The sequence below is a fragment of the Xiphophorus hellerii genome, chromosome 2 (assembly GCF_003331165.1).
Source record: "Xiphophorus hellerii strain 12219 chromosome 2, Xiphophorus_hellerii-4.1, whole genome shotgun sequence".
NCBI lineage: Eukaryota > Metazoa > Chordata > Actinopteri > Cyprinodontiformes > Poeciliidae > Xiphophorus > Xiphophorus hellerii.
The window spans coordinates 28,682,865-28,709,550 of record NC_045673.1 but is presented as its reverse complement, the minus strand read 5'-3'; the positions used below and the strand labels follow the sequence as shown (position 1 = coordinate 28,709,550).

At 38.0% G+C, this 26,686-nt stretch overlaps 1 protein-coding gene across 2 annotated transcripts in view; it reads right to left on the bottom strand.

Annotated features, from left to right (window-relative positions):
• Positions 1-3,597: 3,597 nt before the first annotated feature.
• Positions 3,598-26,686, bottom strand: part of kitlga (kit ligand a) — a 42,439-nt gene continuing 19,350 nt past the window's right edge. The window contains exons 1-11 of one of the 2 annotated variants that reach the window (XM_032545888.1): positions 20,137-20,141; positions 16,225-16,229; positions 15,376-15,483; positions 14,652-14,708; positions 13,554-13,706; positions 13,256-13,430; positions 10,603-10,668; positions 8,434-8,531; positions 8,096-8,205; positions 4,558-4,621; positions 3,598-4,450 (exon numbers count right to left, since the gene is read on the bottom strand). In XM_032545888.1, coding sequence (XP_032401779.1) covers positions 4,591-4,621; positions 8,096-8,205; positions 8,434-8,531; positions 10,603-10,668; positions 13,256-13,430; positions 13,554-13,706; positions 14,652-14,708; positions 15,376-15,447 — 762 coding nt within the window. In that variant the 5' untranslated portion in view covers positions 15,448-15,483; positions 16,225-16,229; positions 20,137-20,141 and the 3' untranslated portion in view covers positions 3,598-4,450; positions 4,558-4,590. Of the gene's footprint in view, positions 4,451-4,557; positions 4,622-8,095; positions 8,206-8,433; positions 8,532-10,602; positions 10,669-13,255; positions 13,431-13,553; positions 13,707-14,651; positions 14,709-15,375; positions 15,484-16,224; positions 16,230-20,136; positions 20,142-26,686 lie in introns of those variants that run through there. The other variant, XM_032545881.1, reaches the window with a different exon arrangement.

Sequence of the window (26,686 nt, the reverse complement as noted above, 5' to 3'; positions counted from 1 at the left end):
CGAGCTCATCAGAAACATACGAACACCAATGTGGTATACCTTTTCTTCTGTAAGACACACAATCGAACTCGCACAATATACTCTTGTCTTCTATAAGAAAAATTCCCAGTATATAGCTCCAATTACACAGGAAACAAGCAGTTGCCGGCTGAAATGGCTACTAACGTTTGCGAAGGTTAAACAAGCTGACGCGGAAAGAAATGTCACAACCACTGTAGATTCCTTCTGCTGATGTAAAAGAACTACTTTGCCAGAAAAAAAAGAAAAGAAGAAAAAACAAACACAAGTACCAATTTATGAATGGCTCCAGGTCGAGCTGACTGACCTCTCTCGTAACAGAGGTGACTGACCTCGGACGATGTTTCCGCTACTACAGGAATGCACAGATAGGCTGCAGAGTCTTTTTTTTAATTTTTTTTTTTACAAACGCACAAGTCCAATACGCTAATCAAACAAGGCACGCAAACAAGAGTGGAAATAGAACAATATAAGACCACAAATATGATGATGATGATGATGTGAAATATCCACTAGAACCAGCAGCAGATTCTAGCATCCCCTCAGCCGGTTGTCTAACTGCAAAGGTCACAACCAGCGTGTCCTGTTCTCATTCCTAACTTCCTACTTGCATTGTAATCACGTTCCGCTCTGTTTTCTTACTGACCTACGTGGTTCTTGTTAGGTCCATCCTCTTTTTTCTTTTTCTTTCATAACCATCACGTTTCGTCGGATCTGAAGTAGTTTTATCGTCCGATGCCGACCGCAGAGGGAAGCTCCTTGCTCATGGAGACAGGAAGTGCAGAAGCGTGCCTGTTAATTTCAGATAACTGTGGGCACACAGGTTAACCGTGAAGACCTCAAAACTTTTGCAGCTATTTAATATAGGTATGAGGTCACAGTGCACTACCGTGGACAGTGTTTTAAGGCAAAAAAAAAAAAAAAAGGAAATTTTAGTTTGCACGTCATTTCTCTGGGATAAGCTTAGTGTTCACCATTAATTTTATCTTTTGAAGCCTGGCAGGATCTCCAAGGGTTTATTATTCAAGCAACAACGCTTCTGCTGGTCAGAGCAGAAAGTCTCCAGGGTCGGATAACGGTTACGGCGAGTTTGTTTGAGATGCCAAAGCAGAACTGCTTCACAGAGAAAGCTGCAGCCAACTCGTCGCCCATCACTTCACCCGGACAGCTGGGGGAGATTCCTGTCACACGAGAGCGGTTGCACTCCACTGTTGCCACATGCTTTGCCACAAAAAGGGATCGCTGCAACATCACACGACGTTGTTCAAATAAACGTAGCAAATGTGGCGTAACACGAAGAATCTTTACAGATTCTTACAGAACAGGTAGCCAAGTAAAACATGGAAACCCCCCTTGCATGTAGTCTACTACCAACTTTCTCCGCGTTATTGAGCTCATCAAGGGCAACGGTAAACAGGTTTCATTGCAAAAAGCATTTGAAAAACGACACATTTCCTTCTGCAGTTTTAGACAGTTTAGGTGAAGCTGAAGGTTATTACTTCCAGTATTACATTATAGTTTGTTCGTTGAAAATGACAAGTAAAAATACAAAAAAAAAAAAAAAGTTTGTTTCTGTAGGTATTGCGTGGCGTGTTTAGGTTGGAGGAGTTATTTTATGTTAGAAGCGGTTAACTCTCCTGTTACATTTACTGTAAACCAGAAAAGAAATTTATGCCGACTAGTCCAGTAGGAGCCTGGACTAGTTAGGAGTTAACTATTACTTTTTTTTGTTGATTAGAATAAAACTGGCAGTGATTTATTGCAAAAAGCATTTAACTCCACTTTTATGCCAGTAACTTTTACTGTGAATGCCTTACATTTTTCAAATGAGACAAGAGCCTAAAGGTTCCTTAAACTCGCGTAAACCGCTCGACTCTTTTTGAGGTCAGATCTAAGTGATCTGCATCTATCATAGATGAAGACAGTTTTCTATTGCAGGTAAGATATTAACTGCTCATAACCTCTTTATAACTTCTCTTTAAAACTTTTTTAACTATCCATTTCAGACAGGGTGGTGTGACTAAAACGTTGTTAGACATTTTCCTGGAAAATCTGGGAACAATAGTGCTTACTTCCTGCAAATCCAGCAAATGGCTTGGATATGCCTTCTTTTTCCTAACTAATGGCACCAATAACACCAATATGTGATCATATGTTCCCCCACAATCTGCTTTCTAAAAGGAAACCTGATAATTGACGCCTAAACAGCACCGTCGGTCTGCCCACATACCTCAGGCTGTATTTTGTGCTGAGCTTCATCAGTAATACAGATGATAAGGAGAAATTATACCAAACATTTAAAGATTTAATCTGCTGGTTTACGGATTATGAATTTTAAAAGAGGACTTTAGATTTTTTTTTTTTAACCTCTTTTACTTTTTTCTCATTCAGATGAAAATGGCCATCGAAGGTCTCCCTGGTACACATCCTGCCTTGCAAAGCATAAGCAGGATGTGTAAAGAAATAAAAGGCCAAAACTAACTAATGTTTACTAAGGAACGACAGCTGCTGCCGTCACTGGATTTGAATCCTGTTCCTTCATTACCTGCATTTCCATTCGCCATAAGATTACGCAAATTGAAAATAGGAAAATAAATTAGCCGAATGGAAATGCTCCAATTAAGATCAAATGTTTTTTGCTCTAGGATGAGATGATTTTTTTTTTTTGGGCCGTTTCCAAATAGATGTATTTCACAAAAACTGCAATGGGAACAGGCGGATATTACTGCTACTTTATCAGACAATGTCCGGCTGATTCCATCAGAGCTCTCATAGCGTCATAGTTCATAAAAAGTTGAGTTTCATTCCATAACTTTTCTGTAAAATCACCAACTACAATTTCTCCAAAATGCTGCAAACGTAGCCGCTCCGAGTGGGCGGGGCATGTCACTCTAACGCCTGAATCAGATGCCCACGTCTCCTCTGATTGGCCGATTCATGTTGAGCGCTAGCGCCGTGCCTGAATTCTGAATGCATCTCATGTAACTGTTTGACCAGGGCTTTTAATGACTTATCGTGCAAATTTATTCCCGTACGATTCTCATTTAATTCCTTACTTGACGGAAACACAGCAATTGCGAAATTTGTGTGTGTGTGTGTGTGTTTTATTTTTCCCCCAACATCAGCAGAATAGCCACAAAGATTTGCGCACATTCGGAATGGAAACCGCAGCTTCTGACTGTGTGACTAAACTTTACAATCTGAAAACAATGTGGACCCATCCCAGTTTGTGGATTAGCAGTTCTGAACAGCGTACATGGGGGGTTAGTCAAAGCAGCATACTTTTAATACATGTTTTATCGCCATGTAATAATTCACACATTCAAAGTGGCTCAAGTCATATATATATATACATATATATATATATATATATATACACATATGTATGTATATACAGTATGTATATGTATATATATACAGTACAGACCAAAAGTTTGGACACAACTGTGTGTCCAAACTTTTGGTCTGTACTGTATATATATATATATATATATATATATATATATATATATATATATATATATATTCCAACTACATTGAAATAGACAGCATAATTTGCTCAAGAGGATAATGTGTTCAGCTTTACAATATGTTGGTACAGAGATTTATTTTTTTTTACTTTTTAAATGTGACCCATGAGTAAAAGGTGCCCTTAAACAAAATCTTTCATCTGTGGAAGAGTAGCCACTGAGTGCCAACCACCAATAAATAAATACATCATACCTTCCACTCCCCCCTTCTTCTTCTTCTTCTTCTTGGGAACATACACAAGCCAGACTACTGTGACTAAACTTTGGGGCCAACCACACTCAGCACTGCTATTCTTTGGAGAACCTCAGACACTTTTTAGGATAAAAAAAAAAAAGAAAAGAAAAGTGGGGGAGCTGTTGAGGATGTGGTTAACATGAAGCGTTACCAGAGGTAGAAATTCATGCCCCAGTTCAAACAAGATATTGCCGGCATCAGTCACACTGTCTTTGTTCTTTGACGACTGAAAAGAAGGCGGGAAAAAAAAGAAGTAGGGAAAAAATAAAAAAAACAAGCAAACATGGCAACCTGGAGGGGAAAAAAAAGAAGTCGATAAATATGCAAAGTTTTAACCACAGGGTCGAAGATGCAGAGATAGCTTGGAGCCGGGAGCGTCTAGGGCTTGGATGGGTAAAGGTTATCGGCTAAAATCTTTAGTCCTTTTCAAAAAGCACAGGGATGAATTGTCTTATAAAAAAAGCAAAACAAAACAAAAAACAGCGTCAGGTTTGATTGAGCCTGACAAAACTCGCAGTCAACGTTTGCCACCGTTAATCTGGAGCGCAGTCAAAACAGGCCTCTCAACCTCTGCAGTCTCACTGTTTTGTGCAGGTTCGTGTTTGTCTTTCACCTTTGAACACCAACAGATGAAAGAAAAAAAAAAGAGAGAGAGAAGAGCACAGCCCTGGGGAGAATGTGGAGAAAGGCATTAGAGAAGTACAGGAGGTCAATTTCTTTCCTTTTCCGAGCTTTAATGTAGGACAAAACGTTTAAATAAATATAAAAACTCACCAAATTTGCTGGCGCACTCTAATTTGCAGAGCTTTACACTTCTGCGGGGAGGTTCAGCGCATTTCTGGAAAAAGGACAGCAGGGCGAATGTTAGACGGCGTCCAGGCAAATCAAATCGCTGTTAAATCTCTGACATTTTGTCGTGTTAGAACCACAAACCTTCATGAATGTTATTGGATTTTTTTTGTTGTTGTTGGTGAGTAAGCAACACAAATTCATGCGCAGTCGTGAAACAGAAAATAAAACAAAAACTGCACGTGACTTTTAAAAGATCTTCAGGCGTAAAAATCAGTGGCGTGTTCAGCCTCTTTTACTCTGATAAAAATCATCAAGCGAATTGTCCTCATAAGTCACCAGATTAGCAAGTAGAATTTGATTGGCACCCAAAAAATGTTAACTTTATGGAAGAATCAAAAGAAAGCCACTGTAAAAACTACGAAAAAAAGCACAGAAAACAAACAACAAAAAAACCTCATAAAAAGATGAACGGAACCAATGGAGGCTGGAAACGACTTGAGACTTTGGAGAAGGTTTGCCTTATACAGGACAACACTAGATAAACGTTTTGAGCAACAACAGAATGACCAGCTCAACGAATATTCATTGTGTTAGAACAAACAAGTTAAAGTCTAACTGAGAATTTGGAGACTTGAAGATTGCTACTTAGAGACACTTTGCACAGGCCACATAGATGAGCTGGAGCAGTTTTGAAAAGATTGCGTTAAAAGTCATGTCAAGTACCATTTTTTTCTGATTTTTATTTATAAAGTAAACACCACACTGCATCATTTTGCTTCCACGTCACAGAGGTGTGGTGCTTTGTCAGTTTATCACATGAAATCCCATTAAAAGCAGTGAGGACTGAGGTTGAAAACGTGAAGACGCTTAAGAGATTGTGCATGCGTTAGCCAGGCACTGTGCGTGAAAGTCCGTTTAAAAATCATTTGCTCCACTGTATTCAGCTTACGCAACTTTCATTAAAGTGTTTCTGCAGATGGTGATGGCAGTGGGCAGAGTGTCCACTGCTCCATTGAATGCTTTAACCCTCATCGTGTGAAAGCGGTGTGACCACTGTACGTAAAACAACAAAGAAGACTTTAATGTGCCACAATGTAAATGGATAAATTGCTAACATCATCTAAACGCGGCCCATTTCCTCTTTGAAAATTAGACATATTCTAATTTCACCGTTCTGTGCGTCACGCGCTGGTCTCAAGTGATTCACATTCGCTTGCGGTCTGCGAGCGATGCTTCCTTGTGACTGTCCATGGCAGATTTACTGGAGAAGCCGCAGCCTTGAATTTCAAATGACACTGTTTTCATTTCCCTGCTGGAAGAGTTTGGCTTGCATACCATGCCATGCACATGGCCATGCCATGCACAGCACGGTGTGAGAAAGGAAATCTGCCACAATTTTGAACCCACAGACTGAGCAAACGAGTCTGGTGTTTGAATGTTTGCAATTTATCATTAATTACATTGTTTCAAAGAGTAGTACTACTTAACTGGTGCTAGTATTGAGGGTAAGGAAAAGAAGAGATTGTTGTACAGCTCTGGAAAAAAAATAAAGCGTCCACTGCACTGAGCCTCATTGAAAGCCTCAGAGTTGTTCCACCAAATATTGGTTTCTGAACTCTTCCTGAGTTAAAACATTAATATTGTTCTTTCTAAACGAATGTGAACTTGTTTTCTTTGCATCATTTGAAGTCTCAAAGCAAGCGCTGTGTTCTTTTCGTTATTTAGACCATCTCTCTTTTTCTGTTAATAAGTACTAAATGTTTGTAATTTTGGAGACGTGCTGTCAGTAGTTCACATAATAAAAGAACAATGTTCACTTTGCTCAAACATATAAATATAAAAAGTAAAATCAGAGAACCAGTCAGTTTAAGTGGTCTCTTATTTTTTTCCAGAGCTGTATTTAAGAGGTACAAAGTGAGCAGCAGAGTGGGCCAGAAACAGGGATTGGCATTTATCACTAATTTAAAAAGGTTTTTGTTTTAAAACCAGTAACAGTTTTCCATCAGACCATTACCATAGTGTGAAATCTAGTAGGAATATTTGTTTTGTAATTGAAGTGACAAAAATTGGGGTTTAACATATGCTTCTGTTAAATGGAGAGAAACGCCTGGTAGGAATGGTGGTTGGTTAAGAATACAGAGAGTCTATTCTATTCTACCTTAATATACTCAACGTGTCTTTTAAGACATTTGATTTCATCCTTCTTTACACTGCTGCTAACTCAAGATTTAATTCATCTTTTAATTCATTTAAGACTTGAAAAGTAACCACAAATATGGTCCTCACCTGAGATTTCTCCTTTAGGGGATCTAACCTAATAACTATGTTACCTTCAGATGGTATGAAAATGCTGTATATACCAAAAATAAGTTTTAAAAATGTTGACTTCACATCATGGCTGAATCTGATGCCTTGAAATAGGCCTCAGTCTCTTTGAAAACCTCCAACCCTTTCCAACACGCCACCACAACAGAGTTCCTCCATGTCGCTTCCAACGGTTCTTAGCGGTGCTGCAGTTTGCATAATAAGCTCAGCAGTCATGCATTCCCACCAGTTGTTTGCTAATTGCTGCTGGCACTAGTCTGTAGGAGCCGCTATGGAGCGCTTCCCTTAGTGCAGCTCCATCCTATTTAGTTCTACAACATCCAAAATCGAGTGTTAAGTGTCTTTCTGAAAGTTTTGTTTGAAAAAGTTTTGTTTTTATATGAACAAGTCATATAAAAACAAAGTTCAGACAAGCTAACGCTAGCTTCCCGCTTCGGCAAAAGTGTTTTCCTGCTGGATTAAACATTGACGGCAGAAGCAAGATATGAGTTTATTGAAGACTGTAGTTCAACCTGACAGGTCAAGCATTTGCATTTTTAATGTTATTGACATACTGTTTTTCTGTTTAAAATGAATAGGAAATTCTAAAACTAGTGTATTATTTAATTAAATGGAAGAAAACACAATATAAAAACTACTCAGTTTTGGTACCCTACATACCTCTGACATATCATACCATTTTATACTGACAGTATATTACGCTTACTGTGGGGATTCAGGTGGGGAAGTCGAGTAAAGGTGACTTCCCCACCTTACTTGACTCAATACAAATTTTCAAAGCTCAAACAGCTGAGGCACTGCGTTCCAGATGAATTGTTGTTTTTATGATTTGAAATTCCATGACCTTTCACAGTGTAACTGTATAGTAACCCTGCCTTTGGACAAAGTCCCAATTCTTTCAAAAACACTACCACTTCACAGTTTTTACACTGCGTGTCGCTCATTTAAGAGCACACCTGCTACTTATCAAGTTATATGACTTTGTGGTTTGTGTTTCCACTTCTTTCTTGTTCACTGCAGATTTTTCTATCCTCAGAAGTTAGAATAACTGAGTCTAGACCTCACATCATTGATGACAAGAGATTAGGCAAAATACAAAAAGAACACAAATAACAATTATGTTGCTAATTGCATCCATTTGCAAGATGCACAAGCTGTGGAAAACGACGAGAAGCAGGCAACAGAAGCAGCTTACTTTTCTGACGTTTCACCGTCCTGCTGAGGTGCCATCAGATGTGGTTCTGTAAAGCCTTCTTCTTCTCCACGATTTGACCGAGGATGCTCTACGTTCCTTCTTGACCTGACCTGCAAAGGGTTAAAAGAATTATAATAATAATAATGTGCCAAACGCTCACTAGACTCTTCAGTGTCGGCAGAAAGTTGAAAGGCTGCCGACGGTTATAATAAATGCTGTGGAAAAAAGAAGTGAGTATCTTCCGACATCACCATAAAACCCTCTGAGAAACAGATATTGTCTCTGGAACAACTCGTGAAGTTTTATGACCTCGTGTCAGGGGTTAAACGTTAGCTCACCTTCCACACAAGCAGGAAGATTAGGGCCAGCAGTGGGACAAACAGTAAGGAGAAAAGGCTTTTCTCCACCACCTGGCGAAGGGGACTTGGCGAAGAAGCTGGGATGGAAAAACAGAAAAAAAAGAAAAAAGAAAACTCATAAAATTCCTAATAACAGGTCGTAATTCTTTAAAGCATTGTTAAACCTTTTGCCTCTAGCCAATACTGGATTTGACATACAGTAGGTAAAAGAAATCAAGTAGTGATTGTGTTTTTATTGTACAATCGCCCTGTGTGAAATTGTCAAAAAGTTCCTTCTGTTCCAGCAAAAATCAGCTCAAACTGTTGATGTAGAACCACCGTTAGACATCCGGTGGTATCTGGAACCAACCAGTCTGCAGCAGATCCATTAACTTACGTAAGTAAGTAGCTGGAACCTGAATGGTACTTTCTTGTTTGGCCAAGGTGTTAACTTCGTAGGCCAAGTTAACACCTTGGCCTACGAAGGTGTTAACTGAGGCGCTGTTGTTTTCTCATGTCGTTTCGTCATCGGTTTTCGTCTCGTCCTTGCGGCCTGGTAGAGCAGATTTTTCAAGCTAACTACCGCTGTAAGCTTTATTGTAAGCAACAGAGGTTTTTTGTTGATGTTCAACTAAAACACTCGTGGATGACTAAGGGATATTTTCAGTAGTCCAACATGTACAGTTCACCTGACAATAGAGGTAAAGACGAGTCTTTGGTTTTCATTTAACTTCTTATAAACAACATTAATTTATCTTGTTTATTTTGTGTTTTTTTTTAACAGGTTTCCACAAACATCTTTTCTGAGCAAAAATGTAGGATGTAACAAAACTCCCTACAGACAAACATAGTTGAAACTGTGCATTTATGTATCATGCTATTCATCCAACACACTATTGCATTTCTGCCTTGGGTTTTATTATAAGGCATAGATCAAGGCATCTGATACTCAAATTCAAAAGTACTTTATTAACCCCAAAGGGAAGTTAAATGTTGTTGTAACTCATTAATTCTTTAAAGAGTTATTGTACATGGTGATGGCTGCTGGCATCAAAGGTCTCTCGTAGCCCTCTGTATTGCAGTAAATCTGAAGAAGCCTCTGACTGAAGATACTCTGCCTTCCCAAGACAGTCTCATGAAGAGGATAGGTCAGGGTTGTCTATAATTTTCCTTGATTTTATGAAGACTCCTTCTTTGCATCATCATCTCCAGAGGTTCCATAGTCATGAAACCAAATTTAATTTGATCTCTTGCTAATCCAGACTGCTATGCATTTTTTGTATGTAGGTGAAAAAGATGCCATGCAGTTTATAGAATATAAAGACAACACTGCATTTGATTTTAAACTAAGTGACAATCAAAAGTTATAGCAGTAACCCAACGATTATGTTGCTTAATCTCATGCTATGTTATGCAAATGCTTTGTCTGCAGTGACGAAGATAAATTCACTACCAATGGGACTTGACTAGTTTCTTAGGTTTTCTCAAATTGACAATATCTCTCTCAAATCTTTATCTCTTCCAGATTCTTACATTTTCCCATGACCACAGAAACCAGCCATAGCTTTGTGACATTACAAAATCCCTCCAAGTGCCACGGAAACAACTTTAACTGAACTTAGCTACCACAGACTTTCTATTCACCCACAGCCAGAAGAAAGGCTAAAGGGAGATTGTGTGAAGAAAACGAGGCAATATTTACACAACAAATACATGTCAAATCAACTCCCTCACAGTGGTTACATTCTGATATGTGAGCAAAATCCCTCCCAATACAGAGCAAATGCTCACCATTAAAAGAGTCTTAATAAACTCAGTCTGCAAGCATGACTGGAATGTGTGGAGGAGATGTTTGAATAGGAGAATTGCTGCTGATGATGTGAAAAAAAAAAACCTGAAAAAATTTTGCGTAACACAGTTGTTACTAAAATATGGATCATATACCCAACCACTGAGGAACGTTGAGCATCTTTCTAAAAGCTAAAAGCTAACCTAAATGCCCTACCAAACTATCCCAAAAGCACTTAATCCCAATCTGGGCTGTTTTCTGAGATAAAACCTTGAAACCCCTTGAGTCATTTTTGTTCCTACAGTTGGACAAAATCATGGGCCAAGAGTAAGTTCATGAAGAAAAAGTTGGTCTATCAAAAGGTTGATAAGAGACTTTACCTGATGAGCGTGTTATGTCTTTAGTAGCGATATTGTATGACATGTCATGGCCTGACGTGGACTGAACTGAAAACAAGAAGATAAAAAAAGGGAGTTAGGAGACAGTGACAAAAACTGAAGACAAAAGACCGATGGAGTGAAGCATAGCTGTCTGATGATGAAAACATTCATTGTTAGGCGCTAAATAGTCACTTCAGAGGTACTCTTTTTACCCCTCCTTCCCTTCCCAAACAACACACAAAAACATCTGATCTGGCGGCAAAAAAAAAAAAAAGAAAAGTGCTTTGGAAAGATTGGAAGATTGCTCTGTAATCAACACGTATACAATCAGGTTTCAGCCCTTTTCTTCCTTTTAAACACCGCGCTACCTTGGGACATCTTCCCTTAGTCCTGTGACTCAGCCGTGTCTCAATGGGCATTCTGAGCACTGAGGCCAGTCCTGAGTTTTTTATCTTGCTGAGTTCTTGTGTGGAAATAATGGTAGCAGATTAAAAGCTTCTCCTAAAAAGCCACAAGAGATCTGCCCTAAATACAGCTCGCTCACAATGGTCCATACCAGGTGGCAGCAGTTTCACAATCAGGAAGCAGAGCAGGAGCATGGTTTGCTGCTGGTCAGGATTTGGAGATTAGCTTCAGAGACGGTGGAAACGGAGCGTTTCCTTCAGTGGTTCCGGCGAGATCTCAAAGATTTTCAGCCAGTGTGTACACATTGTCAATTTGTTGTGAACCGTTTTTGATATGAAGGCAAAGCATTTTGTACGGCAGGTTCTCTCAATTGGCGGGCCAGGACCCAAAAGGGGTCCGTTTTGGGTGGGTTGTTGGTCTTTACAACCCAAAGGCGTGTAAAAAAAAAAAGAAATTCACACAGTTTCTTGTATGAACCCACCCAAACAATAGGTGGCGATAAAGCCCATTAATGAGTTAACAGCTGTAGTTTCATACCATTCAATTTAATAAGTTGCTCAAGCTTTATGCATGTAGTAACTAGTTTCTAGTAGTAACATTTATTTGAGTAACTTCTTTTTCCTTCATTTTAGTATCAGAATTTGCTGATATATAAGTTTATAAGCTGACATTATTTTAAAATATTAAATCAGGTAATTTGGTCAGCTACTCAGTACTTCAGTAGCATTTTCACCAAATATTATTTTCTGCTCCTACTTAATTAAACCTGAGTAACTAATAGGATGGCTACTTTTTATTTCACTTGAGTGAAAATATGTTGAAGTAGTCAATTGAAATTTTTGGGTGGTCTAACCTGATAAAGGATATATTCCCTTAGGACTGTCTCGCAATTAAACAAATATAAAAACCAAAACAGATGGAGAAGTCGATATGAACCGGGGTATTTTGCAACTTTCACACGATTCCTTTCTCTAAAAAATTTTTGGATTTGTAGTTTTTCCCACAATATTGTGAAAAATGTGTTTTGTTTTGTCTTGACCTCTAATATGTTGCACCTTCTTGTCTTGGAACTGAATGCATGCTAGTCTCTGACCATTTCAGATTTAAATGAAATTGTTATGATCTGCTCATAGTCTGCAGTAAGGAAGTGTACAGCGGCGTACTAGAGCCATTGTAGATAGATTTAAAAAAAACAAAAAAACTTTTGAGAACTTTTGAAACTTATGTCTGTACATGAGATCTTCTTCTCTGTTTTTTTCTCAAGTCCATAGGATAAAGGATTTACATGTGCTGGGACCCCCTCAGGCCAAAAAGAAAACAGTCTGCTCTTTGTTGTACAAGAATTTAGGCCACCATTCAGCTATTGAAGAGGATCAGCCACACACTAAAGCATTGGTCACGTAGGAGAGAGTTTAAATTCGGCAACAGTCTGAATCAAGATAACCCTCTGAGGTTCGCAAACAAGCAGTTCGATTCAAGCATTGTAGTTTACACGTATTCCACAAAATCCAGCAGAAACATGTCATATGGCTATGAAAATCTCACTTTTGGGAAAGCAAACTGAAACTTCTGTTCATGCTCACTAGAAAGGCAGCTTCTTTCTTTCTGGTTTTTAGGACAGTGGATTTATTTACACCACTCAGGGACTCGGAGAACGTTTCACAGAACAGCTTTCATTTGTGGTTTTTCATGTGACAAAAGAAAGAAGAAGTAAAAAAAAAACCTGACAGTTGTTGAATTTTTTTCTTGGTCAACCACAGTTGGCGTTTTATTTGAGTAGAAAATATAAACTTAATTTTGAACGAATTGCTGATTGTGCACAGCTTTTCAGGAGTGTGACTAGTGCAATATTAGTTCAAAATGACTGAGCTGGATGTTTTTCAAAATATCTGGTACTACGAAGTTGTTCTGTTAATTTTAGAATTGTTCATAATTCTGAACTTTCATTTATGAATGCGTTGTCATGAATATGTTATATAGATCACTACTGAGTGAATAAACATGTTTTTGAAAATGTAAATCTTTCTTTCTTCCTTTGCTTCTTTCTGTCTTTCTCAGCAAATCATAAATAAAGTTCAACGTTCTGTATGTTAGTCGAACTGCCTCCAAACCTAAACCCACATGCTGTAGTTCATCACACATAACTTTAAAGACTTCACTAAGTTTTTCCTGCAGAATATTTGTTGATTGGTTCTTACTAAGTCACATTTTTTTCCTCTAAAGACAAGAAGAATTAAGCCGACGGTACCTGAAGAGGATTCTTCTGTTGGTATCGGTGTGGTGGGACAGGGAGGTGGATCACATTCCTCTTCAGGTCTTTCTCTGTCTGCGGTGTTACACACCTCCTCGACAAAGTTAAAGTATTTCCCTGTTTCCCACTTATCCACTCTGTAGTGGCACTCAAACTCTAACATTTGTGGATTCTGTAAGGACGAGAACGGAGGCACTAGCAATTAGTCATAAGTGATAAGCAGACACAATCACACGCTACTATAAAGTCTTCTAGATCACCAGCAAAGCCATTATAATGAATTTTGGGAACTTGCCATATTACTGATTCCTATCCGCTTCTCTTCAATGAATTGGATGAGTATTTGTATGTTGAGCTTATTAGATGAAATGTTTCCAAACTTTTCAGATAAATCCTTCAAGCTCTCCTCCAAGTAGTAAAGGTTTAACTTTGCCCAACACATGTCGCCCTGGATGGAGAAACAGCAGAAAAAACAACAACAAAAAAAACAGAAAGTCTGTGAAAAATTTGAAACAGTTTTAGTGATAAAAGTCATCTCAGGACAGCTGGTATCACTTAAAGAAATCATGAAAGAAATGGACACATTCAGGCATAACAGTATGACCTGGGTTATTAAACTTTAGCTTTAATAACATAAAGCTACATAATTTTTTAAAGTTTAATCAGTAATACTTTTAGAACAAATTTATGTCAGATCATGATTTCTTGGTTAATGTCAAGTTGTCATAAGACATTTTGAATAATGTCAACTTTGTATTAAAAGTGTCATGATTTACCGAATGATACTTTATGACAACAGTCATAAATATTCATGAAGACTTACTCATGTTCATGACAGCTGTTATGTCATGTTTATGACGGTGTCATGACAGAATTATTCACAACCCGTCCAATAAAGTGTTACGTACATTGCTACAACAAAGATTGTCATTGTATCAACTTTCCAGAAAGCTCAGATCTTCTGGTTCTGCTCTGCATCCCCAGAACCAGAACCAAAGTGCTTCTATGCACCACAAATCTGGAATAAACATCTGGAAAACTGCGAAACAGCCGAAACACTGAGTTTCTTTCATCTTAAAAATCCACCTGTTACTTTTGAACTGTAATAAATGGAACATTTATCAATATATTTGATGTAAATTGATGATTTTAATGACGACACTCATCATAATGTAAAGTTTGTTCCTGGTTCCTCAGTTGACTTTTTAAACATTTTTTACTTTTCACTTTTGTGTATTTATGATTCAAAGCACTTTGAACTGCCTTGTTGCTGAAATGTGCTGTACAATTGAACTTGATTGATTGATTGATTGATTGATTGATTGATAATCCATATTGTCAGTAATTTTCTATTTATTAAAAATTAACACAGGGAGAGAGGAAGACGACTTACCGTTTCTTTGGGAATGAACTTGATGGGGATTTTGTAATCTTTTGGAATATTTTGTCTCTGTTGAAACAAAAGTAGCAAAAGTAAAAACATTTTTGTGCTTTATTGAAGACATCCGGAATCCAAAGGTTTACATACACACTTATTTTCCGCTGACTGGCATAAAATAAAACTAAACATTTCCTGTTTTAGGGTTAGTTAGGATTACCAAACACACTGCTTCCTCGTCAGACAATGTTGGACAAGCAAAAGATGTTTAACAAAACGAAGAGCATCATGAAGGAAGAAGCTTTACATGGAAATATTAAAGCAACATTTCCAGATTTCTGCCAGAAAATTAAAACTTGGGCACCAATGTCTCTCCCAAAAAGAAAATGTACAACCTGGTCTTCTAAATCAGATAGAAAGCGAAGCAACAACGTTAATGCTTTGCAGTAGCCAGTAGGGCAGACTACAGAATGACTCAGTTGTACTAGTTCTGCCAAAAAGAATTCCAACAAACTATTATGAAGAGTCTGAGGCAATAACTACAGACCATTCTACCTAACACCAAGGAAATCTACTTAAACTTCTATTCTTCGTTATTCTGGTATTTACTAAATGGACATAATGTCTTGACTGATCTAAAGCAGGACATGTTTAGTGTGATTTTATGTACCGAAAACACCAACAGTATCTAATTCATCATTAAAAATGTTGCCTAAACGGCTTAATTTCCAAATCTTACCAAATCAGGGACTCTTCTGTCAATATCATTGACCACTTTTCCAGTTGCAGCTGAATGTACCCCAAGCGTCATGAACAGCAGGAAATGGACACAGACGTCTATCCAACTCTGAATCAAGAGAGATAACAATTGGCAATCAGTTGAACCACATCCAGTGTCATTATGACCAGATAGTAGTTAATAATTGAGCAACATCTGCAGGTTATTCTTGAGGACCTTTGTTAATTTTTTTTTTATCATTTCTTCCATCTGTCACACACTGTGATGACGTCGGTGTTTCAGAGACTTTTTTTTATTTTTTTGAAAACGCAAACAATTTTTTCATTTGAAATTAGGGTGCACCTGTGTACTAAAATATAATTATCTTTATTAACAATCATTAGTTGCATCATTAGTTTAGTGCTTCCACAATAAATAAATAATTTAAAAAATTCTATTAAAAATATTACTTTGTTCTAATCAACACAACATTAGCTAACTCCTCGTTCCCCCCAAACTTTTGCACTATTTTTTTTTTAACCAAACAAACGTATCAGCAGGTTTTCCTCTGTGTAACCAGGGTCAGAGGATGAGTCCTTCATCTCATCACGAAAACAAGTGTCATATTTGAAATCGCTCAAATATCTACTGGCTTCCTCTTTGGGATTAGATAACAGAAATAACACGTCCAAATTGACCGCAGGAGTGAATTAGGGAAATTGTGACAATTTAAAACAAAACAAAACAATACAACACTAAAAAAAACCCAACAACAACAACTCAGAAGTGTAAATTTATTCGGTATAACTTCGATTGAATTGGAAAATCTTTGTTCACTTCTAACACAATCTGTCATTTTACTTGACCTGCTTTTGCTTGTTACCTTGACTGACATGTAAGAAATTATTCTCGACTAGCTGCTTATGGATTCCTCAGACGACAAAAAGAAACAAAAAAAATAAATCTTACACAGGGTCTATTTAAAGCCATCCTGTGGAGCCTTTAACAATCAATGACGTTCTCATTGTGAGATTTCTGCTTTGGTTGTAGGCTGACGTTCTGAATGACAATGCATGGGAGGCACAGAGCGACAAAAGACTACAGATAGCACGGATATATTTAAACAGAGCTATATTTTTAGGATTTGATATTGTTTTGTGGAAGGAAAGGCTTTGAATATGTTTGAAGGAGCGAACTCCCCGTTAGCAAGGCCAGGTAATGTAAACAGGCCGACCGGCTGATACTTTAAGGCCTCACCAGCAGAAAGCCGCCGTTGGCTGACCTCTTTTCTGATGTCAGCGCCAATTCGACAATATTATGCAACGGACCTGCAGTTGTCCTCTTAATATAGATCAGGGCCAGTCACCGCCTTGCCCGAGATAGTTCGGCAACCTTGAATGGCAACCAGCTCCATGGCAAATACAGCTTTAAGGTGTTCTAAAGAGAGTGGAATTAAGAGTTCATTGCTGACTTATCCACAGAACCAGGCTTCAACAGGCGCAGCGCCGTTTATCTTTATTTGCATAAAGATTTTCTGATCATGCTGTCTCTTTGGTTCCCACTAGGAAAATCTAGAACCAAGAGAACAAAAGCTTTAGAATGTTACACGCAAACTGCGGCTCCCAGATTGCCAGCTCTTTCTATATGTTTGTCAGGCCCAACCAAAACAGGAAAGGAAAGAAACAATGCTCCATCAAGAGCAGGAAAGGCTGAAGGAAAGGCATCATGTGAAAGGCAGATGGGGTGCAGAGGCTTTCACCTCAGCTCCAGCTTATCCATTCAAATCAACCGACGGAGATGAGTGGATGTGAGTGTTATGGGTGGGAAGCCTGGGAAACAAATGGGCGAAGTCATTTTGCTCTTTATGGTGAAAAAAAAAAAGTTCACCGCCAAGTTGATTGTACAGAGTTTGGTGCACAGGGAGACCAGGCATTGTTCAGGCCAAACTGAACTATTATCCAACATCACTTACTAAAGGCATTTCATTAGCAAATAAGAGTGGAAGAATTTGATGACATAAGTAAAAAATATATATTGCAAGACAACATTAAGCAGACCTGGGAAAAACACAGATTGAATCCAACCAATGTTACTTATGCCTGCTGTTGAAGTCAACTTAACTTAAATTAATTTCAATTTATTTGACAGCATCAATTCACAAGGCACTTTATAGAAAAAAATTCAGTACATGAAATTCAAACAACATATTCTTTTGTATATGCTGACAGAATGGTATGTTCTCAGTGAGGCGTCTTATGTCCTGGTTTTTTTGGAACCATGACTGATTTTTTTCATCGATTGACACCGAACCTTCAGCTACAACAAAACGACTCAGTCTCTTATAAACCAAACACTGGAGACGTTTTTGTGCTCCAGAATTAATGACGTATTTGACAGTGTAATGTCTCCAGATTAAAAAAAAACACCTCATGAGACAGCAATGCTATCAGAGAGAGTTCAGTGAGGGTTCTACTGGGAGTCTGCTTAAGACACAGGTGTCAAACTTCAGTGCTCCAGGGCCGGTGTCCTGCAGTTTTTAGATGCTGCCACAGGTACAAAACACTGGAATGATATGGTTTAATTACCTCCTCCTTCTGTCGATCAGTTCTCCACAGCCTTGCTAATGACCTAATTATTCCATTCAGGTGTGGTGCAGCAGAGGCACATCTAAAAGTTGCAGGACACAGGCCCTTGAGGACTGGAGTTTGAGACCCCTGGCTTAAGATGACGGAAATCCCATTATTCCGATGTTGGAAACGTTTGCTTCATTTATATATGTGGTGTCCCTCTACACAGATATGTCAAAAACATGCCACACTTACTGGGAAGTAACCCAAGAAAAGCAGCTTGCTACATGCAAACACACACTGAGACCCACATCAAGGTCCTTCAAGTGCTAGTAAAGTTAACTAGTACACCTATGAGACGCTGCCTCTTCACTCACTGTTCTAACCGACTAGGACACTGGCAACTGCTTCACAGGCAATCCAGGTTTGAGGGACTCCAGTGCTGCAATGTCCTACATTGTTTAGATGTTTCCCTTTCTGAACACGTTCCATGTAAATAACCAATTCCACATTTTTCCTGTCCCTCTTAAACCGATACTCATTATCCCGACTCCCCTTATGACGGATCGTTTTTCTACATTGAGGGATGAGATTTTACAGGTGATTTGGAAAATAGACTTTAAATCTTCATTCATGTATTTTCCAAAAATGGAGCAAAGATTTTATAGAATCAGTAGTCGGTGCATTTCGTTCTTCTTACGCCAAAAAAAATAAAAGCACTGGAAATGAGACCGCTTTATGTTTTCACAGGCGAAAGAATAAAGTAATATAGGAAACTGTGCTGCCAGTACGGACAATGGACAGTTTTTATAATAAGTCTGTCGACACAGGGAAACACAAGAACTACTTCCTTCCTTACTTCAAAATAAGAGACTCAAACAATTACAACAAGATTAAAGTTTGATTAAACACTCATTTTGCTTATGATATCAGACAAAATATGAGGATGGTTTAAAATTGTTGTTGGTGCGACCATTGATATCCTTTGCTGTTATGTGTCTTAACTTACTGTGTTTAATAGATCGCTTGAAACTAAATCATTTTAACCACATGACAATTTGAGCTGATATAAATATCCAATATATATTGATGTTATGGCAAATAACCAACATTTACATTCATATTGAAATATTTTATTTATATTTCAGTACTCTTTTGACAACCACTGCTTCTTTGCTTCAGATAAACATCCCATAATCCTTCGCTGCGTCGCCACAACTGTCACTTGACCAAACATGATCAACCTCCTCCTCCAGTCTGAGTTATGCAAAGCTGCCATTTGTGAGTGGGTGTGCCATGTCCACATTATGACCATAAAGAAAAAGATAATGATCAAAACAACAACCCCTGGGAAAAAACATAATTTCCAAACTGACTGAATGCACAAAATTGTTTTGTCCTAATAAAACCTCATTTCTGGCTATTTTCTCTTTGTTTTAGAAAAAGCACCGAGGCTGACTGCCACTGCCACACCACACTGGAATGAGTAGCTAACGCAGGAGCATTTTATTTGCAACGGTTGTTTAAAAAAAATTGACTTCAAAGGGCGCAGACGCTCATTCCAAACAGCTGGAAAATAAACTCGGAGAAATTATGGGAGTAAACAATTACTGCTCAAAAAAACCCACCAGTGGAACTGCTTTCAAACTGTTCTGCGAAACAAAGGGAACCAGAGTTGTTCCACAATTTTCGGGAAGGGTATATGGCATTTACTGCCAAAACCCGAGGAACAGATTGGCACAACTACTGGGTTTAAGGAAAGCAATTATTATTATTTTTTTCCCTTTAAGGAAACTTTCAGAGAACTGCAAAATAGCTGAAACACTGACTTCCTTTAAATCAAGACTACAAAACAAACTTGTTAAGCTGAATTAGGGGTCTCAAGAGCAGCTTGAGACCTCTAATAACTAGAACACTGACAAACATATTTGATGTGTTTTGATGATTGCATTTGACAAAATTCATGTAAAATCTGCTACTGGTTTAACAAATGGTGACTGTACAGTGGATTTATATTGTCATAATGTAAAGCTGAAATGTGCCATACAAATAAACTTGATTTATTGATTGAATCAATTGTTTGTTTGAAAGTTGAATTTTATTTGTACTCATGTTTCCTTTGCCCAACACTAAAACATGTTATTGATCTGAAACATGTACAGTGAGCGTGACGAAAACCAAGGCAAAAGCAGAAGACATTTGTTAGCACGCCAACACTTCTTCACAGGACTACACACCGCTTAAAATCACATTGCGCAACTGTTTTGAAGCAATTTGATCGTACAACTGGAACCACAATCACCCATCCGAAGACAAGCTGAATAGATCTTCCAACATCTACAAAATATCAGTGGCGTGTGTTTCACAAATCGAGTCAATCGGCTCAGTTAGCCTGAGGCTCAAACCGCTGGAAGAAGGTCAGATGTGAGTTGTTAGCAGAGAATCTCTTATTATTCTTCTTAAGCTAATGGTGATCCCCGTGGCTTTTTTTTTTTTTGCAAGAGCAAATAAAGCCTGAGCAAAATCACCTGGCTTCGCAGCGGGATCTGACATGAAAGGTGAGGAATGACAGCGGCATCGGCCGCCGCCGCTCCTCGGGGTTTTAAGAGACAGATTCCCAGCAGTGCGAACGCAGCAGCAGGCTGGAGGAAAAAGAAACAAACAGTCGCATTAAAGGAGCTGTGCTGACTACAAGCCCGAGGTTCAATTCTCCTCACACCTCCCGGTGCTGACAAGTCATGAAGTGGCTGTCCAGAAACACATGTTCGTAAAAATTTGGTGAGCTGAAAATTAGGCCCCTGAGGAGCAGAGCACTGGATTATGTTTTGTAACTATTCAGCGCAGGCTCGCGCTTTCCAAAAAGAACGTATCTGTCTGTAAAGCACTACTGATAGTTCGAGTGAAACAGAAGGAAAGTAAATGTTTTGATGATCCCACTTAGTGAGAGTCTGGAAAGGGCATTAGCCAATGCTCTCCTACATCAATGGTATAAACATTAGAACATGTAACATGTTCTTCTGCTGTCAAAATCGGATTATATAGTAAATGGGGTATAAATCTTGGAGCAGAAAAAAAAAGAAGAAGAAAGGATTCCCCAGTGGCAGGGTTCCCAGATTTGGGATAAAGTGTAATTATTTGTTTCTTTGCTTTGAGGTCGATCTGTCCTCGGGGAAAATCCATTCCTGTCCGTGAGTCGCTGACAGCCTCTTGACAGGATTTAACACTTTGTTGATACATACTGCTACAACAGTGTTCGTGTTCTTGGATTTTCCCCGACTCTGTATAAACATCAGACCCACCGCTGCGACAATCAGGATTTATATATTGTTTTTGTTCCTGACACTGATCCGGGCCATTTAGGAAGAAACGTTTGCTGATAGAGTGTCTCCGTTACGACACATGATACTTCATTAAAATCACTGACGTGTGTATGCCTGAAAGCTCAGTGTAAGTGAAATGACAGCAGGATAACAGCACATTTCATCAGTAATACCCTACATTTGCTCACTGGTCATATTCATGACAGCGCACTCTTGAAATTTAGTTTGACGGAAAAAAACTTTATCTCTAAGTACATCTGTAACATCCTGCTACATAATGAGATTTATCAGGATAAGAAGCTAAAGTAATATAACTATTTGCCTTAAGTCATTTTTCTCAACTCAAAATCTCAAATTCTTTGGCAATTAAGCCAAAGGCAACAGTTGAACCTTATGCCTCACATCTAAGTGAAATCATATCTGTCTGTAACACTGCGTTGCTAAAGGTTGGGGATTCAAATTTAGCCTTAAGCCTGAAATTTAAGTTCTCTATTTGACTAATATCTTTTAACATTATATTCATTATGTAAAATGTGCTATAAGTTCCTTTATATGGGCAGTATTAGGTGTTTTCCTTACTATGTTACCAACAGTTGTAAACATTTTTTTACATATGTCAAATATTTTTACTTTGTAATTTAACGCCTTGAAATTGGCCCTCTGTCTCTTTATAAAACTCCTGCTCTTTCTGAAACGTCGTGTTCAGGAAGTCATCACAATATGGCTCCTCGATTAGCCCTGTAGCAACGTTTTTACCAGCGTTTCACTGACAAGTAGCTCCTATAATGAGCTCAGTAGATGCACAGTCCCACCAGGTGCTTGCTAATTGCTGCTGGCTAGTCTGAAGGAGCGGAGAGGGGCAGTTGCAGAGAGAGCTGCTCTGTGAGGCCGAAGCTTGGAAACCGAAGCTCAGAGGGGGAGCAACCAGGCGTTTTGCACAGCTGAATGGTTGCCATGGAGATAAAGGAGTCTCTAAAACATGCACGAAAGAATGAAAGCAACACCACATGTTGTGTTTTTGATGAGGGAATAACATTACAGCATCATGTAAAGCTAAAAAAAAATCAGATTTTACCTAATACTTCCCCTTTAATACAGTGTTCAGTTGGTGAGGTGTCACTGTGATTGTAGTTATGAAGCCCCAGACAGGGTTAGCTGTTTGGTATGAACAGTTAAAAGACCGTAGCATAGTACATGCTTTAACTTACTGCACATTCTTGCTTGCTAATGAGAGAAAGATTACTAGTTAAATTAAATGACAAATCAATAATGAGTCAATTCTTGCTTATTCTCTATTTTGATATGACCTGTTGATAATGCTTTAGTAGTCTAAATGGCGCTCCAGTGGAATGTTTTGACAAAACAATGCTGTAATTTAGTTCACTGCTTTTCCTGCTTCATACATTAGGCAGAGCATGAAGCACTGTGAGTTGCAGCAGCCGACAGGGTCTCTTTCAAAGTAAAACTTCAATGCAATGCATAAAAAAATTGTTTTATTTGCTGTGCACTCAAAGACAGGAGTTGGGATAAAGCAAATAAAAGAAACCGGATCTGACTTCTACTGTTTAAACTCAACACTCAGCTCCAGCCTGTAACTGTTTGACTTCCACTATTTGACTTTCTAAAAAGTACTTATATATATATATATTCATATCGCTATTGTGCCAACAAAGACAGTGGCATCATTTTGGTTCCATTTGGCACTATTTCTAATACCGTTTAGTGTTGGAGATGAAGTCTGACAATCAGAGCAATTTGACCACAACAAGAAGAATCAGTAAGTTCACTCTCTGTGAAAACAGCCATGCTTTCCCATAACCAGCAGTGTATATATTCACCTCTCCCATGTTGAGACCAAGAGGACTAAAACGACTGGATTTACATTTTATAGTATCTACATCAATTACTCCATTCATACTGCTACAGATTTGTTTTTTAATAAAATTTCACTTGATTTTCTTTTTTTTTGTCAATAGAGGAACATAGATTCTGGATTATTTTTGTGTTGTGCAATGCAGGTTAGCCTAGATGCTGTGCGACCATAATGTCTCCTTTTCTTTGGGCGCTTTTCTAACATTTATGTAGTTCATATCTATAACTTTACTACCAGTATGCATTAAAAATAATATTCAGCCGAAAATCAAAGCTTTATTTGTGTGGGTATTAAACAAAAAGTCCCCACTAAACTCCTATCTGAGCCCCAAATTTTGTGTTTTTAAATCATTGCCGTTGAGTTAAAATTTTAAAAGCCTCAAAGTCAGCTAAAACTCACACCCATGAGTGTATGAAAATGTACCACCGTCACTGTTTTTAATCTGCTGGGGACAGAAGTTGTTACAGCAACATAAAAGCCACATTATGCTAACAGATAAAGCTAATGTCTGTTAGATGTTAGAGCAGTTCAAAGGGCAACTTTGCTTACGATGGGCCGCAGCCAAGCAATGCAGGGCTTGGTGTTGCTCAGGAAAACATGGCGTATACATGACTTAGATTCTGTGCAAAGCTCAACATTTAAAAGAAAATATACATTTTCACTGCGCATGGTACAGAAACATAAAAAGAAGCCATAAAACCTCCTCCTATGTGTGGTTCGGTGGCCATAACGCTGCCAAGACATTAATAGCAGCACTTCTAACATTTACGTAGTCACATCTATAACTTTCCCAACAGTTACCATGGCAACAGAGAGGTTGCTCAAATTTGAAAGCAGCTCACTGAGCATATCAGACCCCAAATGTTATCCCAAAACATTTGGGGTCTGAATGTTCGAGTGTCTGCGTGGCAAAAGGGCTGCATTGCATCCTTTACTTTGATGGAACATTTGAAATCCATATCTTATTCAGTTTTATTAAATGACACTGGATTGACAGTGTTGCATATTTATTTATACCATTTTTTTTTGTGTGTGTTCGTCCAAAATATAACAGATGTCAATGATTCCGGATAAAGGAAACTGATGACAGAAGTCATTGGAGTCATGAAGGACAGATGTTTAATAAGGTATATATTCAAATTTACCACAAGTGAATGATGCTTTATTAATCCCAGAGGGAGAAAACATAATAATATTCATATGTACATCTTGAGCTTAGCCTTTATTGCTAAGTTACAGAGAAGAACATCTTGCTGCAATTATGCTGATGTCTTGACAATTCAGCCACATGTTTTTGTTGCACTTCAAACTTCCAGAGTTCTTGCTTCTCAAGTATTTATCCAGTATATATATAAAAAAATCAAACAAAAACCCAAATAAAAACTAATTAACTCTGAGTAAAACACCAACATTGAGGGTTTCTGCTGATCTTTCCAATGTAATCATTAATACCAGAGTTATTATGTTCCATGCAAATCTTATGCTACATAATATTATGCAAATCTGACTTTTTTGAGCTGTGCATGAAGCTGTAATGTCATTCTCTCATCATCATACACACAGAGTGTTGCTTTGACTCATTCATGCACGCTTGAGAAATCCTTGAATCTTCCATGGCAACCATTCAGGGGTGCCATAACGGCTGCTCATGCGAAGCTCCGCCTATTTACCCAAAGCGTTGCCTTGGAGCTTTTGTCCCCGGCCGAAGTCCCTCCCCGCAGAGTGCTCCTCTAGACTAGCGGCAGCAGCAATGAGCAAACACTTGCTGTAACTGCGCATCTGCTGCGCTCCTAAGAACGGTTGTAAATGGCATCATGGAGAAGCATATACTGTATATATATACTGTATGTATATATATATATATATAATAAACTTTAAAAATTATGTAGCTTTATGTTATTAAAGCTAAAGTTTAATCAGTAATACTTTTATAACAAATTTATGTCAGATCATGATTTCTTGGTTAATGTCAAGTTGTCATAACAAAGACATTTTGAATAATGTCAACTTTGTATTAAAAGTGTCATGATGTACCGAATGACACTTTATGACAACAGTCATAAATATTCATGAAGACTTACTCATGTTCATGACAGCTGTTATGTCATGTTTATGACGTTGTCATGACAGAATTATTCACAACCCGTCAAATAAAGTGTTATATATATACAGTGTATATACTGTATATATATATATATATATATATATATACAGTATATATATATATCCCCATGTGTGGATTCAAAGCATATATATGCTTTGAATCAATATTACTGTTCCACACATTCCACTCAGCTTCACCTAAAATGAACAGTTGAATGGTTGAAATATAAACACAACCAGGTGTTCCAACAGAACAACATGATCTTTCCAAAGCGTTGATTTCAACCATTTTGAAAATGTTGGGAACAGATAAACCAACTAATTTAAATGAATTGCAATTATGCAGAGAATAAGAGTCAAATGTGATGCAAAATCAAAACCCTCAATGTGTTATGGCTAAAACACAGAGGAACCTTTAGCCATACATTGGTGGGGCTGCATGTATTTGAGCCTGAACTCAAAACTTGTGAGCATCAAAGAAAATCCACAATAAATTCCAATCTGAGCCCCAAAATTTATTTTTCAAACCATTGCTGTTGTAATCACATTACCCTGAAAAATTAAAAGTCTCCATATCTGCTAGCATCAATGCCCATGATGAGTGTATGAAAATGTACCACCGTCACTGTTTTTAATCTGCTGGGGACAGAAGTTGTTACAGCAACATAAAAGCCACATTATGCTAACAGATAAAGCTAATGTCTGTTAGATGTTAGAGCAGTTCAAAGGGCAACTTTGCTTACGATGGGCCGCAGCCAAGCAATGCAGGGCTTGGAGTTGCTCAGGAAAACATGGCGTATACATGACTTAGATTCTGTGCAAAGCTCAACATTTAAAAGAAAATATACATTTTCACTGCGCATGGTACAGAAACATAAAAAGAAGCCATAAAACCTCCTCCTATGTGGAGTTCGGTGGCCATAAAACTACCAAACATTCAACTTCTGCTATTGCTTTGAAGTACTTTGTTCTTAACAATCAAAACAAAACAAAGCAAAACCAAGAACACAAATCAGGGTTCCTGCAAATTCAAGATTTATTCCAATAGTTTATATGAACATTTTAAAGCATCCTGATCATTTGAGTATAAAATCTACTTATCAAAAAACTTAATGCCTGCCGCTGACGATTATATTGATATCTTTAACGAAAACCTGATAAAGCCGGAGTGAGTTATCGGATATTCAAATATTTACACTTTTTCATCCTTGCTAGCTTTATTTTCTTTGCTGATGTTAAAATTATTTCTGAGTATTAATGCAGGGTCTTTCATCTACACTCGAAGAAAAGCTCAATCTTAAAATCCTAATCTTAGAGAGTAGTGGTGACATTAGCAGTGTTATAAAAATGTTGCCCATATAAAATAGGACATAAAGGAATTTTGACATTATTTTAATGCTTTGAAATTGGATGTTAATTTAGGATTTCTTAATCCTAATTCATCCTAGTCCTGCTCGTTCAGACAGAAA